This window comes from Argopecten irradians, chromosome 4 (genome assembly GCF_041381155.1).
Source record: "Argopecten irradians isolate NY chromosome 4, Ai_NY, whole genome shotgun sequence".
Taxonomy (NCBI): domain Eukaryota; kingdom Metazoa; phylum Mollusca; class Bivalvia; order Pectinida; family Pectinidae; genus Argopecten; species Argopecten irradians.
This window is the reverse complement of record NC_091137.1, coordinates 34,484,364-34,504,159: the sequence shown is the minus strand read 5'-3', so window position 1 is coordinate 34,504,159 and position 19,796 is coordinate 34,484,364. Positions and strand designations below refer to the sequence as shown.

The 19,796-nt window shown below is 35.7% G+C and overlaps 1 protein-coding gene across 1 annotated transcript; it reads right to left on the bottom strand.

The window, feature by feature from the left end:
- Positions 1-5,529: 5,529 nt before the first annotated feature.
- Positions 5,530-17,897, bottom strand: LOC138321424 (kelch-like protein 20). Its single transcript, XM_069265103.1, has 9 exons — positions 17,764-17,897; positions 15,356-15,968; positions 14,751-14,909; positions 14,087-14,297; positions 13,285-13,468; positions 12,522-12,665; positions 11,762-11,895; positions 10,478-10,686; positions 5,530-9,639 (listed from the first exon to the last, which is right to left on the bottom strand). The coding sequence occupies exons 2-9, from the start codon at positions 15,851-15,853 to the stop codon at positions 9,439-9,441; spliced, it is 1,740 nt and encodes a 579-aa protein (XP_069121204.1). The 5' UTR covers positions 15,854-15,968; positions 17,764-17,897; the 3' UTR covers positions 5,530-9,438.
- Between the last annotated feature and the right edge of the window lie 1,899 nt (positions 17,898-19,796).

Genomic DNA, 19,796 nt, shown 5'->3' with positions numbered 1-19,796 from the left:
GTACCATATATCCTATACCGTGTATCCTGCATCCTATACTCTGTATCCTGCATCCCGTATCCCGTTCCCTGTATCCTGTACTCGGCATTCTGTACCCTGTATCCTATTACCTTTAGTAGTCCGTAGGCTTAAGCATAAAACCGTGCATTTTATGATACAAGTATGAAATTTGGTAGCAATCACTATGACCTAATACAATTATTTGACAACGGGACCCAAACGGTTTGTGCTGCTGACGGCAATGGCGGACATTTAAAAAAATATCTCACAAGAAATAAATGTATGACAGGAACACAATACACATTGGGAACCAGCTTAACTTGTTAGCTTGCCCTATCCATATATTATATACATGTACTTAAACATTAACACCGCTGCTACATGTACATCTATATAAAGGCATAACGAGATTTTATTACGGTCTTAATGACCATGTACAATTAATATTGGTTCAACCTTTGGAATTTAAATTCTTCCGAGACGTGGTTTTACCTCGAAAGTCGGAAACCACGTGGAAATTTTTCTAGTGAAAACTTAGTAAAACAAGTAATATAGAGTAGTATTATTGGTAACTAGTGATCACGTGATTGTGTGTTTAATTCCAAATATAGCGATTTCTCTGACCTGTTGTTCAGTATATATAATTTGTTCTTTTGACGGAGATCTTGTGTTATATTTATCTATTCTGAAACGTAAAGTAGGTACATTTTTGTAAATATGAATTCAGAATTCTACGAATTTAGCCGTGAGTAGCCGATCTTCGCTGATCCTAGTTTAGACGGTTCAACCGATTGAATTGGTCAATTTGCATTATAGCATTTAGAGATAAAAAGTGGAAATGACAGTTTTATGACTCATTTCAGACCATTATTCATAGTACAACAGTACATATGTGCAAGTCAAAATGTATGCATGCAATATTAATAGCATTTTGGAGTTTAAATATTTTCAAATAAATCATTTTTTCCGACAATATGGCAAGCAAACTATCACTATATTTGGAAGTAAACACAAAATCACGTGATCACTATTTACCAATGATACAGTTCTATATTTCGGCCAATGACATGAATGAGGTATAAACACGTGACTTGTTTACTACGTATTTACTACAATTGGAAAGCGGATTGAATTTTATATTTTTTTCATTGCAAATATATACTACAATTATTGATTCTCTCTCTATATAAATGTTTCCATCCATTTTTCGCCGAAGTATTTGTTATGAAATGATGTCAAGAAAAGTCAGGTCCGGTGGATGTTATACAAACTGTAGCTTTCAGTTGTCTGCCTGCTGAGAGAAAAAAAGAACAAACGACTTTCTTTCAACAATTAACTTTTCATTACAAATACAACGTGAAATATCTACAACACAAAGAACACAGGCAACAAATTAAAATAGGACTAGCCGACAATACTACCATACACATAAATAAACTGTGACCGCGGCCTCCTATTCCCACATCTAAATGCCTAAAAGATGCTATATACTACCAATATTTACCTAATGGAAGAGATGGAAGCACGCAGGCATTCAATTCGTCACACTGCCCAGTATATACTTTTGATTGTTGGTTGTTTATAGTCAAGATTTAGGTTAACGTTATAACCTCTACCGGAGATCATGTCCCTTCTCCTTTCTCAATACGGACTTGGATCCGGCTACGGCTGAGTTCTGTCTAATATACAATCCCTACTATGAATTTATCCAATACCCGAGACTAGACAGCCAATCACGACAGAGGAATCACAGACACACATGTACATAATACTTTTTTAATATATCAAATTAAATTTTTTTTAAATTTTAATGAGTAAATGGTACAATTATCAACCTTTTTTTTTCAAAATCAAAATAACCGCAGCAGAAAAGTTAAAAAGGTAATATTTTGAAATTTAATTGAAGTAGAATCCTATTATTTTTGCCAGATTTAGCCTTTTTAGCCCATGTGACCTTGAATGAAAGTCAGGGTCATTCATTTGTACAGAGTTACAAAGTTGGTAACCCATCATTTCAGCATGCTAGAGGCCCAATAAAAGTATCGTGGCCAAGGCCTTTCGGGTATAGAGAAGAAGTCGTTTGAACGAAAAGTTTACGCACGGACGAGAGTGGACGGCGCACGCGCACGACGACAGACGAAGCAATATGGCAATATGTCATCTTGAGAAAAAAAAGTCTCATTTTATGTTTTTATTATGACAACATATTTTGACTTAAAAAACAGACTTGGCAAAACAGACAGTTTCTGATAAATAACGAGAACGGAGTTGCGGCAGAATATAATATAATAATTCGTTCTAAACTCCCAGCCGATCGTTAAGCTCAACCTTTAGCTAAACTGTTGATCTATTTTCCAAACTAAACTTTTACTTCCATCCCTACCTAAACATGCATTTCCATCCCTAACCAAACATCCATTCCCATCCCTAACCAAATATCCAATCATATCGCTAACCAAGCATCCAATCATATCCCTAACCAAACATCTATTTCCATCCCTACCTAAACGTCCATTCCCATCTCTAGCCAAACGTCCATTCCCATCTCTAGCCAAACATCCATTCCCATCTCTAACCAAACATCAATTCCCATCTAACCTAACCATATCGCTAACCAAATATCCAATCATATCCCTAACCAAACATCCAATCATATCCCTTACCAAACATCCACTTCCATCCCTAACCAAACATCCACTCCCATCCCTAACCAAACATCCAATCATATTCCTAACCAAACATCCACTCCCATCCCTAACCAAACATCCCTCCATTCCTAACCAAACATCCAATCATATACTTAACCAAACATCCTATCACCAACCAAACATCCAATCACTAACAAACATCCACTCCTAATCAAACCAAATCCCTAATCCTATCATCATCCCATCCCTAACCAAACATCCACTCACTCAACCAAACATCCACTATCATCCCTAATCAAACTCCAATCATATCCCTAACCAAACATCCACCCATCCCTAACCAAACATCCACTCCCATCCCTAACCAAACATCAACTCCCATCCCTAACCAAACATCCAATCATATAATTAACCAAACATCCTATCATATCCCTAACCAAACATCCTATCATATCCCTAACCAAACATTTAATCATATCCCTTACCAAACATCCAATCATATCCCTTACCAAACATCCACTTCCATCCCTAACCAAACATCCACTCCCATCCCTAACCAAACATCCAATCATATCCCTAACCAAACATCCAATCATATCCCTAACCAAACATCCAATCATATCCCTAACCAAACATCCAATCATATCCCTAACAAACATCCAATCATATCCCTTACCAAACATCCACCCCACCAATCCCATCCCAAACAACATCCATCATATCCCTAACCAAACATCCAATCATATCATAACCCATCAACCAACCAAACATCCAATCATATCCCTTACCAAACATCTACTTCCCATCCCTAACCTACCAAACATTCCACTCCCATCCCTAACCAAACATCCTATCATATCCCTAACCAACATCCAATTATATCCCTAACCAAACATCCATTCAATCCCTAACCAAACATCCACATTCCATCCCTAACCAACATCCACTCCCATCCCTAACCAAACATCCACTCCATCCCTAACCAAACATCCAATCATATCCCTAACCAAACATCCAATCATTCCTAACACATCCAATCTACCAAACATCAATTCACATCCCTAACCAAACATCCACTCCATCCATAACCAGACATCCACTCCCATCCCTAACCAAACATCCACTCCCATCCCTAACCAACATCCACTCCAATCCCTAACCAGACATCCAATCCCATCCTAACCAAACATCCATCATAATCCCTAACCAACATCATCATATCCCTACCAAACATCCATCATCCCTAACCAAACATCCATTCATATCCCTAACCAAACATCCAATCCAACCAAACATCCAATCATATCCCTAACCAAACATCCATCATATCCCTAACCAAACATCCATCATCCCTACCAAACATCCAATCCATCCCTAACCAAACATCCAATCATATCATCCTACCAAACATCCACTCCAACCCTAACCAAACATCCAATCATATCCTACCAAACATCCTCAACCTACCAACATCCATCATATCCCTAACCAAACATCCAATCCCTATAATCCCATCCTAACCAAACATCCAATCATATCCCTAACCAAACATCCAATCATATCCCTAACCAAACATCCAATCATATCCCTTACCAAACATCCAATCATATCCCTAACCAAACATCCACTCATATCCCTAACCAAACATCCTATCATATCCCTAACCAAACATCCAATCATATCCCTAACCAAACATCCAATCATATCCCTAACCAAACATTTAATCATATCCCTTACCAAACATCCAATCATATCCCTTACCAAACATCCACTTCCATCCCTAACCAAACATCCACTCCCATCCCTAACCAAACATCCAATCATATCCCTAACCAAACATCCAATCATATCCCTAACCAAACATCCAATCATATCCCTAACCAAACATCCACTCAATCCCTAACCAAACATCCATCATCCTACCAAACATCCAATCATATCCCTAACCAAACATCCAATCATATCCCTAACCAAACATCCAATCATATCCCTTACCAAACAAATCATATCCCTTACCAAACTCCACTTCCATCCCTAACCAAACATCCATCATCCTACAATCCTCATCCCTAACCAAACATCCTATCATATCCCTTACCAAACATCAATCATATCCCTAACCAAACATCCATCAATCCTACCAAACATCTACTTCCATCCCTAACCAGACATACACTCCCATCCCTAACCAAACATCCACTCCATCCCTAACCAGACATCCACTCCATCCCTAACCAAACATTTATTCCCATCCCTAACCAGACATCCACTCCCATCCCTAACCAGACATCCACTCCCATCCCTAACCAGACATCCACTCCCATCCCTAACCAGACATCCACTCCCATCCCTAACCAAACATCCAATCATATCCCTAACCAAACATCCAATCATATCCCTAACCAGACATCCAAATATATCGCTTACCAATCATCAATTCCCATCCCTAACCAGACATCCACTCCCATCCATAACCAGACATCCACTCCTGTCCCTAACCAAACATCCAATCATAACCCTAACCAAACATCCACTCCCATCCCTAACCAGATATCCACTCCCTTCCCTAATCAAACATCAATTCCCATCCCAATCCGAAATTCTACTTCCATCCCTATCTAATCACCCAGTTCCATATCTTCGCAAAGTTCCACACTTTGTTAAATGTAAAAAGCTTTTGATATAAGTTATATGATGCCAACTTAAGATTGGACTGAAGTTGGCAGTTTTCCTCTCAAGAAACTGTATTGAAATCCAGATTAAATCTTTTGTAGTCAAGAGCTATAATCTTCAACCCTTAGTCTATCAAAATATAAAGAATTGACAGGAAAGACAAGGGATGCAGTCATTCTGTTTATAGGAAAGATAAGAAATGAAGTCATTCTGTTTTAACTTTCTTCTTTTATTATAGTTGACAACCAGGACATTGTAATTGATCACCAATTCTCTTAGAACCTGTTCCTGACAAATCCAAGTACAGGAGAAGTGCTTAAATATACCACTTATGTATCTTTACAGTTTTCAAAGGATACAGTGATCAATGGAGCATAGGTGATTTAAGTACAGTGAAACCTGTTTTAGTGACCACCTCTGTATAAAGACTTCCTGCTTATAAGACCATTTTCTTAGGGTCCAAAATGGTCATTTATAAGACAATTTGACCTTTCTATAAAGACCACTTTGACTATAGAGACAACTTTTCCCTTGTTCATAAGGTGGTCTTTTAGACTAATTTGACAGGATTCTCATTCAGATCTGGAATTTACTTATCTTTGTTTCACTCTTTCAATATAATCAGATTTACTTCCCTTCATTTCACTCGCAGTGCATTCCATTGGCAGATTCGTACCAGTTGTATCGATACCAATCTGCTGTATCTCAAATGGAACGCGCCGTACCAGAAGAACTGTACCGGTACAAGTGGTTCGTTTTCAGAAGTGTACCTCTTGTATCCAAGATGGCGGACCCGAGATTTTTCATTTGTCACCGGAATATTTTCTTTGTTGAAAACAAGGCAGAGCGTATTTATATCCGAAAATATTAAATGAATTGTTTATTTCAATGAAGGCCTAAACTATTTTGGTATTATTTTTATTTCCATTATACTGTTAACACCGTAAATACTTAGTTTTTATATTCAAAGCGTATCTTTCATATGGGTGCCGTCATCATGGATAAATCCAAACGTGTTCCATTTGGCGGAACGGTCAGTCAATACTTACAGACTGATGGAGTGAAACAAAGGAAAGTGTCTCTGATATATCAGATGAAGTATTCTAGATAGTACCAATGTACTACAAACAGTAGAGCATACAGAGCACCATACACCATTACATACAAACATCACAAGGTCATCCTTTGTACGAAGCTAATAAACAGAATCATTGAATCAATGACCCCTTTGTTATAGGGTGCGAGACACCAACATTTCAACATGGAGGATAAAATTCTTTAGATCCAATCTGTCTCTTTCTTAACCTTTTTATTGCCTGATGTATATACTAGACCTATTGTCATCTTACATATTACATGCATGACAAGGCTGACATGAATCTACTCCAACAATGTTTTGAAACCTTACGTCATGTTGATAGTCAGCAAAATAATGTCCAATAAAAAAACAGCTGACCAGTCGACTTTCATGCATGTTAGGGGAGTTATATGAATCATGAAAAATTGTACTTTTATGACATCATGCTATTTTTGTGGGGTATAATAAAATCATTCCTTGCTGGCAGGATGTCTTGCCCAAAGTGTTCTGATGTTAATATATAAGCAATATACTAGTAAGATAGTCAGAAAAATTGAACTAGCCCTAGGACCTTGGTAGGATATTCATCAGCATAAGATTGGATATTCCTGTCAAATGTAAAAAAACAAATATATTATGAAGTACAGCTGATATGTACGATGAAGTTACCAACAATAGCATACCATTTGTCTATTCTCTGTTGCATAAAATGTTGCTAGTGATAACATTACCAATGTCTAAGCACAATTCATGGAGTGTGATGAATACACAATTCAAATGTGTCAAGAAATAAACCCATGAAAGATTTGATTATTCTAAAAACAGCATCAAGCTGATAAAGCTTCAAACTTGGGGATACAGATCACACATACACCTTATAACAGACAAAGAACAGGTACAAACACCTAACAAAAACATCTTAAGCTCAGTTGTATTATCACAAAACAACAATGAAATATTGTAAACATTTTTATCTCAATAACAAAACAATGCAACATAAAAGGCTATCATTTAAGCTTGGGTCTTCTTTCTTAGAAATAATTGACATGTTTTCCTAAAAGTAAAAGTATGAATATTTATATGTTATATTATATATAATGTTATAACCTAAATATTTGAAAATATAGATAAAACACAGAAAAACCTTAAACTTAATTATTGTACTGTAAATTTCTGAAATAGTTTCAGTGAGTGCAGTAAATGAGGTTAACAGGCAGCTCAAACAAACAATATGTCAACTTTAAGATACCAAAACAAAGTGGGTGAAGTACTCTTTACTGTAACTTTGTCCCACCTTTCGGTGAATGCAACATCATATTTTGACATGCTTTTTGTGACATCACAATCACCAGAAGGTGAGACTAATGGAAAAACAGATTTAACCCATTTTGTTTTGAAATCTTGATATACCACAACATGTCACATTCATCTTTACAACAAGAAAATAGGCACAAAACAATACACAATATTATTTAAATTAAATACCAGAATCTAAATGATAAATAACTTTCTGTACAATATTTACAAGATTTTATATACATTTTATGTACAAATCACTTTACAACTCAATATTAAACAAAGCATCAATGACTGAATCTGATCAACAGAATACTTCATTGATTTTCTACTCCATTTGGAATCCCAAAAAAAAGTACCAATGTAGAAGTGGTACAATGTATATATAAAGTCTTAGGTCGACCTTGACTTTTGACCTCATACCTGATAGCTTGTTTCTCTACAAGTATGACTTTTTATAAATTTTCATGAAATGCAGTAAGCAGGAACAAAGTTGTAGCAAGCATATAGAAATAGGACAGACTAGAATAGAAAAGGAACAGAAATAGATTATATGATTCTTTTATATAAGGGAATGATGGTCGAAGGATAAGGATTTTCCCCCACATGTCACTTAATCAGGTAAAATGCAAGCCTTTTTACCTAAATTAGTGACTCTGAGGGTTGAATATCCCTATTCTTTATACCTAAATAATTAAAGAGTATTTTCCTTTGATATAACGTTATTTTAAGAACTTATTTGCTTAATATATTATGTTACGTTTCTGTACACAGGTTTGGCCTTTGAGTCCATCATTTTTGATGACGTCATAATGCACCAACATCATATAGTCATTGTGTCCGGAATAAGGCTTTCTTATCCAGGTGTTTGTGCAGAAAACATGTACTATGCAAATGTTTAATTTATTAGCCTGGACAAGCCTATCTGTCATAGGAAGTTATGATAAGCTTTACAGAACAGAATTAACTCTCCAGAACAATACACATGAACACATTGTCATATCTCCGATAGATCTTCTATCAGTCCTTTGTTTGGAATAAAATGATAACTGGGTAATAAAGATCTATAGGGATACTGTACAGTAAATGTAAATATTTTTAGTGGTTATCTTTTTTAATGCTTCTTGTGCAAGATATGTTGCACTAAAATATTACTACAGTATCTGTATTTTCAGTACATTGTATATCGTTTTTTAACCATTATGAACCATGGCTAAAAGTTGATAGCAACAAAACAAGTACATTTATAGCATACCAGATCAGGTACTGCTTATCTTCAAGTATAAATTTTAAGGTAGTTTTTGATTTAATGAGGTTCATAGAGAGTACTCTTCCCAAATGATAAGATTAAACATGTACAGGGTTAACAATATCACAGAGGTTTTGCTGACCATGAGACTTTTACATTGCTGAAGGTACATATACATGTAGTTCCATAATGAAAGTTCTTGCATTAGAACTACACAAAGTCTAGCTATATATATAGTTTGTCAATATCCACGCTAGAAAATGATGTCATGGGTTTTTGGATCATGAAACAATCTTAACCTAGAAATTCAACAATGACTTACCGGTAGTTAACTAATTGTCATCTAAGTCTGCTCTTTTGTTTTGAGAAATAGGAAAACACCGCTCTATACTTTGATAAGGTAGAGGTTGACATGTGCAATGTATAAAATGATACTATAAAATAGATATTTTCTGTAATACTATATATGAAGCACACTGCTTGCTTTAGCAGTTCTAAGCAGTATAGTACAGATGAGGTTCATGTTGGGGCATTCGCACCACCCCCACCCCACCACCTAATCTCCGATAGTTCATACCACCACACAACTTCCAACAGTTCTGATCATGATCAAACACTTCAATAGTCTTTAGGTATGTCGTGCCGTCAAATCCTCCGATAGCCATCAATTGGCCATTTACGACTGCTAAACCAACCTGTCAAATAAAATCTATACATGTAAGTACGGTGATTATATGTATACAAACACGCAGCTTTCATAAATCGTCAATCACAAGACAAATAATTCATTACAAGACACTTATCACAGGGGGTTGTAACAATACAGAGATGTCTAATTACATTGTACTATAATTTCTATCATGGTAATTTGATATCCCTTATATTGTGACAGTCCTCTGTACCACTTCATAAGAAACTTATTTTATTTTTGCAATAACTGAACATTCTTTCCCATCATTACTAGAAAATTACCCCACTTCTCCATACCTTTAAATAGTTTCAATTAATTGTAGTATAATCAACCCACTTCTGCAAATTTAACAAATAATTTCACCAATTGTAGTATACTTAAAGATGCTCCACCGCTGACAATTGGTATTTTTTCACTATCATAAACAGGAGCAGACGATTTAGTGATTTTCTTCAGTTACAAAAGTTACTTACTTTACACCATTACCACCATTGAAAAGTTTGAGCTTCTAATTTTACTTCAAGTTGAAAATATAAGAAATAATTAATTGCATCCCGAAAAAAATCTGTGGCACTATATGCTATATGGAATGAAGTACTGATTGCGCATGCACCAAAGGCAAAACATATTATATTATTTTTTTGTGTTAACTAGACATATATTTATACAAGATTAAATACTGATTATTGTTCTAATGATGAATGCTATTTATGCTCTGTTGGTGGTGGAGCATCTTTAACCATTTTCTGTGAATTTTGACATTTTTTCCACCAATCATGGTATAGTAATCCCACTTCTGCATTTTTTGAAAAGCTTTCTTCCACCAATCACACCACACTTACCCCACTTCTGCGAGATGTCATGGCAACCACTGGTAACCATGTATTATTCTGTGGATTATATCGCTCTGCACTACTCAGTTCTGTAGTGTCATCCCGACCCCCGACAGCGTATATCATGTTGTTATAGACTGCCACACCTAAGTGTTTACGCCGCGTACCCATAGGAGACATTGCCAACCAGCGGTTTGTTCTTGGGTCATATCTTTCCACTGTAACAAACACATCACATTTCAGAATTCTTAGTTTTACATAAATGATATTCAACTGCTATTATTACATGATTTTACGATTGTGACACATATTAATTCATACTCTTGTAACTGATTAGAAGTTATTAACTTACCGTTAGTAAAATACTTACCATTATCTTCTTAACAATTCAATTTAAATAAATTAATTGCTAATTTTCATAGCGTGGGTCGTTTTATGTTTCCCGCTATTGTCCTAATTACCATTTATTGGCAGATTATCACTGTGTCAGGCGGCAAACAGCGAAACAAATCTTCACTGTTAACATAGCTTACGCAGGGGAATCCTGCATTTGATTGGTGTTATAACATCCTCCAAGGCCATTTATATACATTTCCATATACATGTACATGTATTATCATTGTTTTAAAGATGCTCCACCGCTGACAGTGCATAAATAATATTCATTATTTGAATAATGATTGGTGTTTAATCATGTATATATATGTATGCCGAATTAACACAAAAATAGTATGAAATAATTGATTTCGCCGTTGGTACATGCGCAATCAGTACTTCATTTCATATAGGATACATCCTCGATACTCCAGGGGTTCCGATCACTTACAATCTCTACACCTCGTAAGTGATCGGAACCCCTGGAGTATCGAGGATGTATAGGATATAGTGCGACGGAATTTTTCGGGATGCAATTAATTATTTTTCATATTTTTAACTTGATGTAAAATAAGAAGCTCAAACTTTTCAATGGTAGTAATGGTGTAAGATAAGTAACTTTTGCAACTGAAGAAAAATACTAAATCGTCTACTCCTGTTTTTGATAGTGAAAAATTACCATTTGTCAGCGTTGGAGCATCTTTAAAGAATTTTTTTTTTTTTTTCCGCAAAGGTAGTGGGCCTCTAGGCATACAATGCAAGTTAAAAAGAATGCGATTGAAGAATAAAGATATGAAGCTTCAAGGGAACTAACTGATGGACAGACAAACTGAAGGAATGACAGAAATGAAAACTACAGCTCCCTACCCCAATGACTTGACTGTGACTTCCATCCCCTCCCCTCCCTAGGAGACTTACCTGTGTTTAGTGGACAGGTACCATCACTGCCTCCTACAGCGTACAGGTAACCTCCCAAAACGGCTACGCCCACCCCTAGTCGTCGTGTACTCATAGACGCTACTTTGGTCCATTTGTTAAGCTGAGGGTCATACCTGTAGCAAAATTAAAATAAACTTCATCAATGTGTTCCATGCTACATTTTCTTATAAGATTTGAAGTCCTCATGAAATAAACAAGGTTTTTTGGTTTTTTTTGTTTGCTAAAATTGTATTTATCTTTTCATTTATATCAATGTTTAGATAATAAAGGGGAAGAAAAAAAAAATACATATAATATGTATACATAAAAAAGACATCATTATGTAGCAAAAATTAGTGTTTGTGCATTTTAGAATCTAATGATTTAAAGCCATAAAGGTAATTTTAATTTAATACATTGTTGAATGATATACAAACTTTATTTATTTTACATTGATTGCGAAACAAGTTCTACAACTTATACAAATCACTTTCGAAGACCAGGAGGTGCATGAGGGGTCTTAAAGTGGGAGAAAATCAGAGTGTCCGAAGAAAACACATGTGATCGGGTAGGTGACCCCTAACCTTATCACGCCCGTACCAGGGATCAAACCCCGGCCCGATATATATATATAGCTAGGTGAAAGGCTTAACCACTGCACCACCTGATCACGTTTTTGAACGAAATGTCCATCCTAATTTAACAAAAATATTTGGAAACACTATACATTGTGTTAAAAGGAGGTTTATACAATATTTACCTCTCTACAAAGTTGAGACAAGACACACCATCCTGTCCCCCTACTGCATACATATAGCTGTCGAGGACAGCCACCCCTACACTGGTCCGACATGAACTAGTGGGTGCCACGTCCCCACTCCATTGGTTTGTCTGAGGATCAAACCTACACACAAATATGCATTATTAGTATCACACAAGGAGAATTAACACAATTATCCCTCATTTATCTGTGTTTTAAATATAAAGGATTGTTCAAACTTACTGGCATAATTGTTAACACCTAGGTGTTCAACTACATTCACTTGTTTACTTTTTCGGTGTGCTATTAAATTTTGAAAAATTTGTGGATTCAAAATGTATGATGAATATTTGTAGAAATCTCTGCAAAAAAAGCGCTCAACTGCAAGTACAATTAAATAGATACTTTTAGTTATACATCACAAAATTTGTGTTCCATTTGATTTAACCGCGATTTCAGTTCACATTAAATTACAGTAAAACCATCTGATTTGTTTCTCAACACAGAAGAGCCTGTCTGACATTGATGTTTGCCTAAAGTGCAATCAATATTCTAAATTTTTTTATTTAGTTTTACTAAATGAATGGTTGACACATATGTGTACGGTCAAGCTTCACAAGACCCTAACAATTAGAAATAACGTCATGTGCTAGGGTAATGAGATGGTTTGCTAGAGTGAAAATAATTTGTTCCAATGCAAAGTCATCGATATTCAATACATAGGTACACATATTAAATATAACATTCTAAACCTAATACATACCTCTCAATACTGTTGAGATACGACTGTCCATCGTGACCCCCGACAGCATACAGAAGGTCATTGAGGACGGCGACGCCTACCCCACAGCGTCGCTTACTCATGGGTGCTACCATCCTCCACTCATTCGTCTGAGGATCATATCGCTCAACACTAGAGATAGCGTCGCCACTACACCAGCCTCCAACTATGTAAATAAAGATTCAGTTTTGAATCAATTTTATGTATGCTCTTCAAAATGTATATTAATTTCTCAGGTAAATTATCTTACTTTACTCAATTAGCAGCCTCATATCTAAAAGTGCCCTCCCCTTTTCGAGGCCTCATGTTCAATTACCATATTTGACCCAATAAGCGCTTATGTCCCTATAACCGCCCTTCCCCTTTTTGAGGCTTCGATTTCAATTGTCCATGCATAAATAAAGTCCCAAACTACACAGAACTGTCGAGATTTGCAATAATTTTGTCTTATTATATATTAGCACCTTTTCATTTTTTAATCTTTTAAACGCCCTGGGCACTTATTGGGTCGAATATGGTACCATGAATTTAATTTCTTTTGAAAAATGATTTTATATAGCTTCCTTTGTACGATGATTTTGTGAAAGGTGTGAATTAGGTCATTATGTGCTCTTCTCAAACTTTAAAGCATCCTGGGTGCTTATTATGACAAATACAAATGAATTACAGAGTACACCACTATTTGAGTTTCTTAATGAAATACTTCAGCTTTGTAACTACATGTTCCTAAATTTTAATTTCAATCTATTTATAAAACCAACATTATAATACAACAACATCATACCAGCAAACAGAACTTCTCCACATCGTATTGGTTTTCGAGGTCTCGTACGCGGGCCCTGCATTAGAGGTCGCTCCTGAGGCAAGAGGAGATAATTCTTGGCCTCGTCTAACAAATCTCTACAGGAGTCGTCACTTTTGATAAGGAGGTCAGAGCCTACTGTCCCAACGAGGAATTTGGGGCTCATAAGCGGTAACCGTACATGCTGAACAACCTGCAATTTTAATTAATACAATATTTATAGGCATAAAACCTTAATGTTTCTTAAGTAATAATATCAAAACTATCATTTCACAGAGATATGTCAAAGTCTGATATGTTTAAATTGTGTTTGCAAACAATTGATGAAAATACTGTTTATCTTTGTTGGTCCCTTTCAAGTTCTACACCTCATATTCAAGAATACTTGTAACATGAAAAACTATTTTAAAAAAATCACCTAAGTATGCAGACTTAAAATAAAGTGGACCCTTTTTATAATTTGAACATTTCCGTTGCTTGGCCTGCCAAAACCGTCCAGTTTGTAACTTTTCTGGACTTAGCCAATTTAACAATCAAATTTGATCCTTGACATTTACATGCTGCTTATGAGTTTTCTGGACTATTAGTGTCTGGATTATTGCGGATCCACTGTTCTAAGATTTGACTGTAAATTATTTTGACTTACATTAGGGAGATGAGTACGTCTGTCTTGGATGTTGTATTTGACCCAGGCCATGACAGCACTATACACCTGTTCCTCACTGCGGACATTTAACTCGTCACTTGATATGATATCTACCAGCTGATTCACTGGCAGCAACAGGAACTCCTCGCTCTCCATCACCTGGTGAAATTGGTAAGTTTTTTTTTTGTAATGTTGATAAAACCAGTACCACACTTATGATCGATGAGACTTACAAGGACCAAAGAACGTGTTATCTACCAGGCCCCAGTTTTGAGATCATTCCTTCAATTTTAATTTGATGATGGGAAATTTCTTCACTTAAAATTCCACACATGAAAGCATTACAGAAGTTAGAGAAACAAATCTTTACTTAAGAAACTTTCCTTAACTTTTGTAATCCCTTAATTTCTATAGGGAATCCTTATTCCTATATTTAATTGGTATTGTAATGAATTCTTCAAAGATAAAGTCGCTATTTTCACAAGCATTCCTTTAAGCAAAAGTACAGACATTTTAATTCAGTAATTATCTTGTTGCATTTATTTGACTCTTTGATCTGTACATGTGTGTTTGGTAAAAAGTTCAACCAGTACGTATATACAAACCTCCTGAAAGTTATGTTGAGTGAATTTGTCAGCAATTCGCAACAAATCTCTGCAGGCATGTGTATCAGCAAATGCACGAATCCCCAGACAATTAGACGGGTCTAACTGTCGTTTGAGAAATTCACAACACACTTCCTGGATTTCAGCCAGTTGAAGCAGACAGGCTGCAGGTAACAGAGTCTGGACATTGCTCTCCTCAACAGTGATGTTCGATGTGTAACAAAAGTCGACTAAAAGTTCCATTGCACTCTCATCGATATCTCTGATTGTCACTTCCGTCTGACGGCTCTCCGCTAGTTCGCCTGTAAACATTGCATGAAAATACGGACTACATGCTGACAAGATGACACGATGTGCAAATATTTTCCTTTGTGCCACAATCAGAACAACGTCACATAGTTCTCTGTGTTTACGAAGGACGTTTATCGAGTCGAGGGTATGACGTGGGTGCTTGTCCGAGGTGTAGGCTAATCTGGCGGGTGACGGTGGACGATCCATGTTTCCAAATATAGGCCTTGGAAGCACGTCCAATATTTCAGGCTCCAGATTTCAGTATTATCGAGAACAAACTAAATGTATTTTCTGGATAGCTCCTTCAGAACTTCCCATGTATCTGCAGGGAAACAAAATGTTTAACAAAGCATGATCATAATATATCTACAATTGTAATATACTGATCTGTCCGATAAATGATATAATTATATTGTATAATTTCAGAAATACATATATCTGAACCTTAACCAAGGATATGATCCACATCCTTATTTTTTCCAAACAAAAAAATTATTCAGAGCTTTTTCTCACTACTTTGGGAATGGGGCCTGTGGCTTTGAATTTGGGAAAATGGAGTGCCAAACCCAAGATTTGGGAAAATTATGAAATATGAAATAAAGCATAACAATTAAGATTTTTTATTTCCAGTGAAGTTTATATACTTTTTTGAAGCCAAGTCACAAATATTTAGAGCCTTAACAAACTAAGTTCATTCAATATTTTTGGATAGTTTTCAAGAAACTTTGATTTTGGGAAATTTTAGGGTTGAATTGGGAAAAATTTAGAGGTTTTGCCATGGGGAATGGGGCTGAAAAAATGGGGCCGATTTTCGGCCCCAAAATCATGCTAAAAAAAGGCCCTGTTATTGCATTATTAAACATCTCCTGACGAGCAGCGAAGCTGTGAAAGCACTAGAGATTGCGGCTTGTTTAAATTATTTCTAAATATTTTAATTCCATCACAAGGATATTCTATATCTATTTATTCATTGTAATGATATTTAGACATTACTTTATCATTGTAATCAAAATATATACCGTTGCAGTAATTTTTTCATAGCAGATCAAATTAATCACTGCAGGGAAATAATAATGTTTTGGGCATATGCATCAAATCTCATAAAAGCATATCCATTAATGTTTTATAGTGCCTGTAAATTTGAGCATTTGTAATACGGGAGTATCGAGATCCCAAAAAGATGTGGATAAAGTACAATTTACTGCCGATTAGTTCCTTCTTCCGGTGATTATGATATCACGAAACTCATGTCAAATGAAGACATAATAATCACCGGATGGTGGGACTAATCGACGGTAAATTGTACTTTACCCACGTCGTTTTGGGATCTGGAAACCCCTGTATTAAGTGAGAAATCAGGGATTTTATCACTGGGGTTTTTGGATAAATGTTGAGAGCGCTTTTGTGCACTAGCACTGTCCAAGACATTGGGCAATGACTGATTTCCCATTGATATCCGTCGGCACAACCTCTGATGAAGCTTGCGGGTGACAGGCTTACTGTCTTACTTTCTGAAGCAGGTCGTCATTTCATGAGATGTTCTTTTCTTTTAATGAAAATTGAAGACATTTCTAAATCATTCGTCCTTAAAACAAGCAGTAGACATCATGAAATTTATTAAGCTTTACATGTGTATTTCATTTGAATCAATAAGACAATTTTTTCTTGAGAAACATGTTTTTTTATTCCGGTTCAAAGGCGTCTCGCTTGATGTTTAGTGACAAATTACATCCTTCTCATTTATGTTATTTATTTTATTTCTTGTTTTAATAAGACATATATATATACACGATTAAACACCAGTTATTGTTCAAATGATGAATATCATTTATGCTCTGTCGGCGGTGGAGCATCTTTAATGAAAATGTAAACAAACTCAAGTACAGCTGAAGAAGATGATCAAGTTTTCGTGATATAAGATTAGCTACAGTAACCGTTGAAAGAAAGTGTCCATAGCCAAAAAATTAAGGTACGATCCCATGTCGATGGTTGCTACATATTCACGGAGATTTTGAAACTATCAATTTTAACTCGATCGTCCAAAATATCGGTCGATCATGAATTCAAATCGATAATACGGTGAAAATATTACACAAGCTGAGCACATATATACTTACAATACACATCATATTATCAATAACGATAATGGTATGTTCAGATGGTATGAACCCCAAAAGGAATCCGAAAATATGGTAAATACCAATAGCAATAATATCAGGTTTCTCCACTGACGTCCATTTCTTAAGCAGGAAGTAGCTTTGCATAACTAATTTTAGAGTCGACGCACAAAGGTTCAGTTTCCGGATCAATATCTAGGGCCGTTTTCGTTTATGCGGAACAACCGGTTCGACCATTTGTTAAAGTCATTATTTCAAGTATAAACCCCGACGGACCTACAGTTTTTAATACAGGCTTCTGAGGGCTTTGTCAAGGCTCGTCTGAAAACAATATAAAATCACCAGACCCGTCTTTAATCCATAAACGAACAACTAGGTCCAACCAGTCAAACCGTATACTCGAAAACGGCCTTGGACTACCTATATGTATGTATACTGTAGATCTACAAGTAAGCAATGTAGCTGTTTTATAGTTTAAGATTTTTAAGTAAGTTTTTTTTTAAATTAAAAAACCTTATCATTTATTTTCGTAACACAGTCGTATGTTTAAAAACTAGAGTATTTATTGTAGGTTCCTTTGATTTTCGAGAAGTGGACATTTATCATTATAAACGCGTAGTATCAAACAGAGATATTCTCGGCTATAGATATGGATATATACCAGAAACATATATTAGTATACATGTATCTGGTATAAAGGTTAAAAAAATAGTGAAACGCTATGCAATTATATCTTTTGTTTGCCATATACACAAAAAAGATATAAGATACAATATCAGATATGGAATCCATTATAATATTTTAATATCATTCTTTGATGTGCATGATAATTACAAGAACCAACAGGAATACTCAAACTCTTGCACTAATCTCGATAACTCAAAGGCTAAACATGGTCCCGATTTAGGCCAAAAAAGGTCTGTTTAGGGTAACCCGACCGACCCTTAATTTTTTACCCTGACCCTAATTTTTTCCACTTTTCTACGATTTTTTTTTTTTTTTTTCAAAAGTTGGGATTTCGATCTCAGACTCCGGTTCCGGCCATCATTTTAGATTGAAAGACACTTGAAAAATTAATGAAACATTCCTCCTGACCGACCGACCCTATATTTTTTGCCAATGTAACCCTATACAGACACATTAGTTTTTTTGACCTAATGAAAAAATAAAGCCCTAAGTACATCGCTGAAAATTATTAACTTCTATTACATGTAACTTGAATTACTGAACACATTATTGTCTCGAACATACTTAAGCATACCGATCAACATAATATTCTTTGGTCCCTTCAACATGGCTTTGACAAAAGAGATTTTGTGAGTCACTGCTTGCAGACTTTGTTAATGATATATAAAAAATAGATTCTTGCAAACAAATATATGTGCTATTTATGGATTTCAGTTAGGCTTTTGACAAGGTTAGTCTCCTTCTGAACACCATTATCAAATTCAGTGAGAGAGATATCATTCTGGGTCAAAAAATTTCTGTCTGGTAGATTGCAAACCAAAGTTCTTTTAGGAAGAATCCTCAGACACAGTTCTTGTACCATCTGGTGTCTCGCAAGGCTCAGTCCTTGGACCCATCGTGTTCTTATTTTTATTATAATGATATAGTCGTCAGTGTTCTAAACTCTACTGTACGTTTCGGTGCAGATGTACTATTTTACATCTTGATATAAAAAATGTATTATTGCAAAAGTTTCACATCCTTCGCTGTCACTAGAGTGTTAGTACTGCCGGAGTGAATTGAAGGGAAGTAACTCTATGATAAACTAGAGTAATATCTTTATTTCATCTAAAATTGATTGTGTATCCGTAATTCTCCAAAGCAATTCTGTATACATTCTTTACTTACATTAGCCGTATGGCGATGTATAGTTATGAAACGGAAACGCTTATGAATTACAAATCTTCCCAAAATACTCTTTCTTCTAATCTTGATACTTACAATGTGCATTTCTATTGATCTATGAGCTTGGTCCATATGATACCCCTCCTCCTGACATCCGTATGCTGTATCAGCCTCCACTTAAA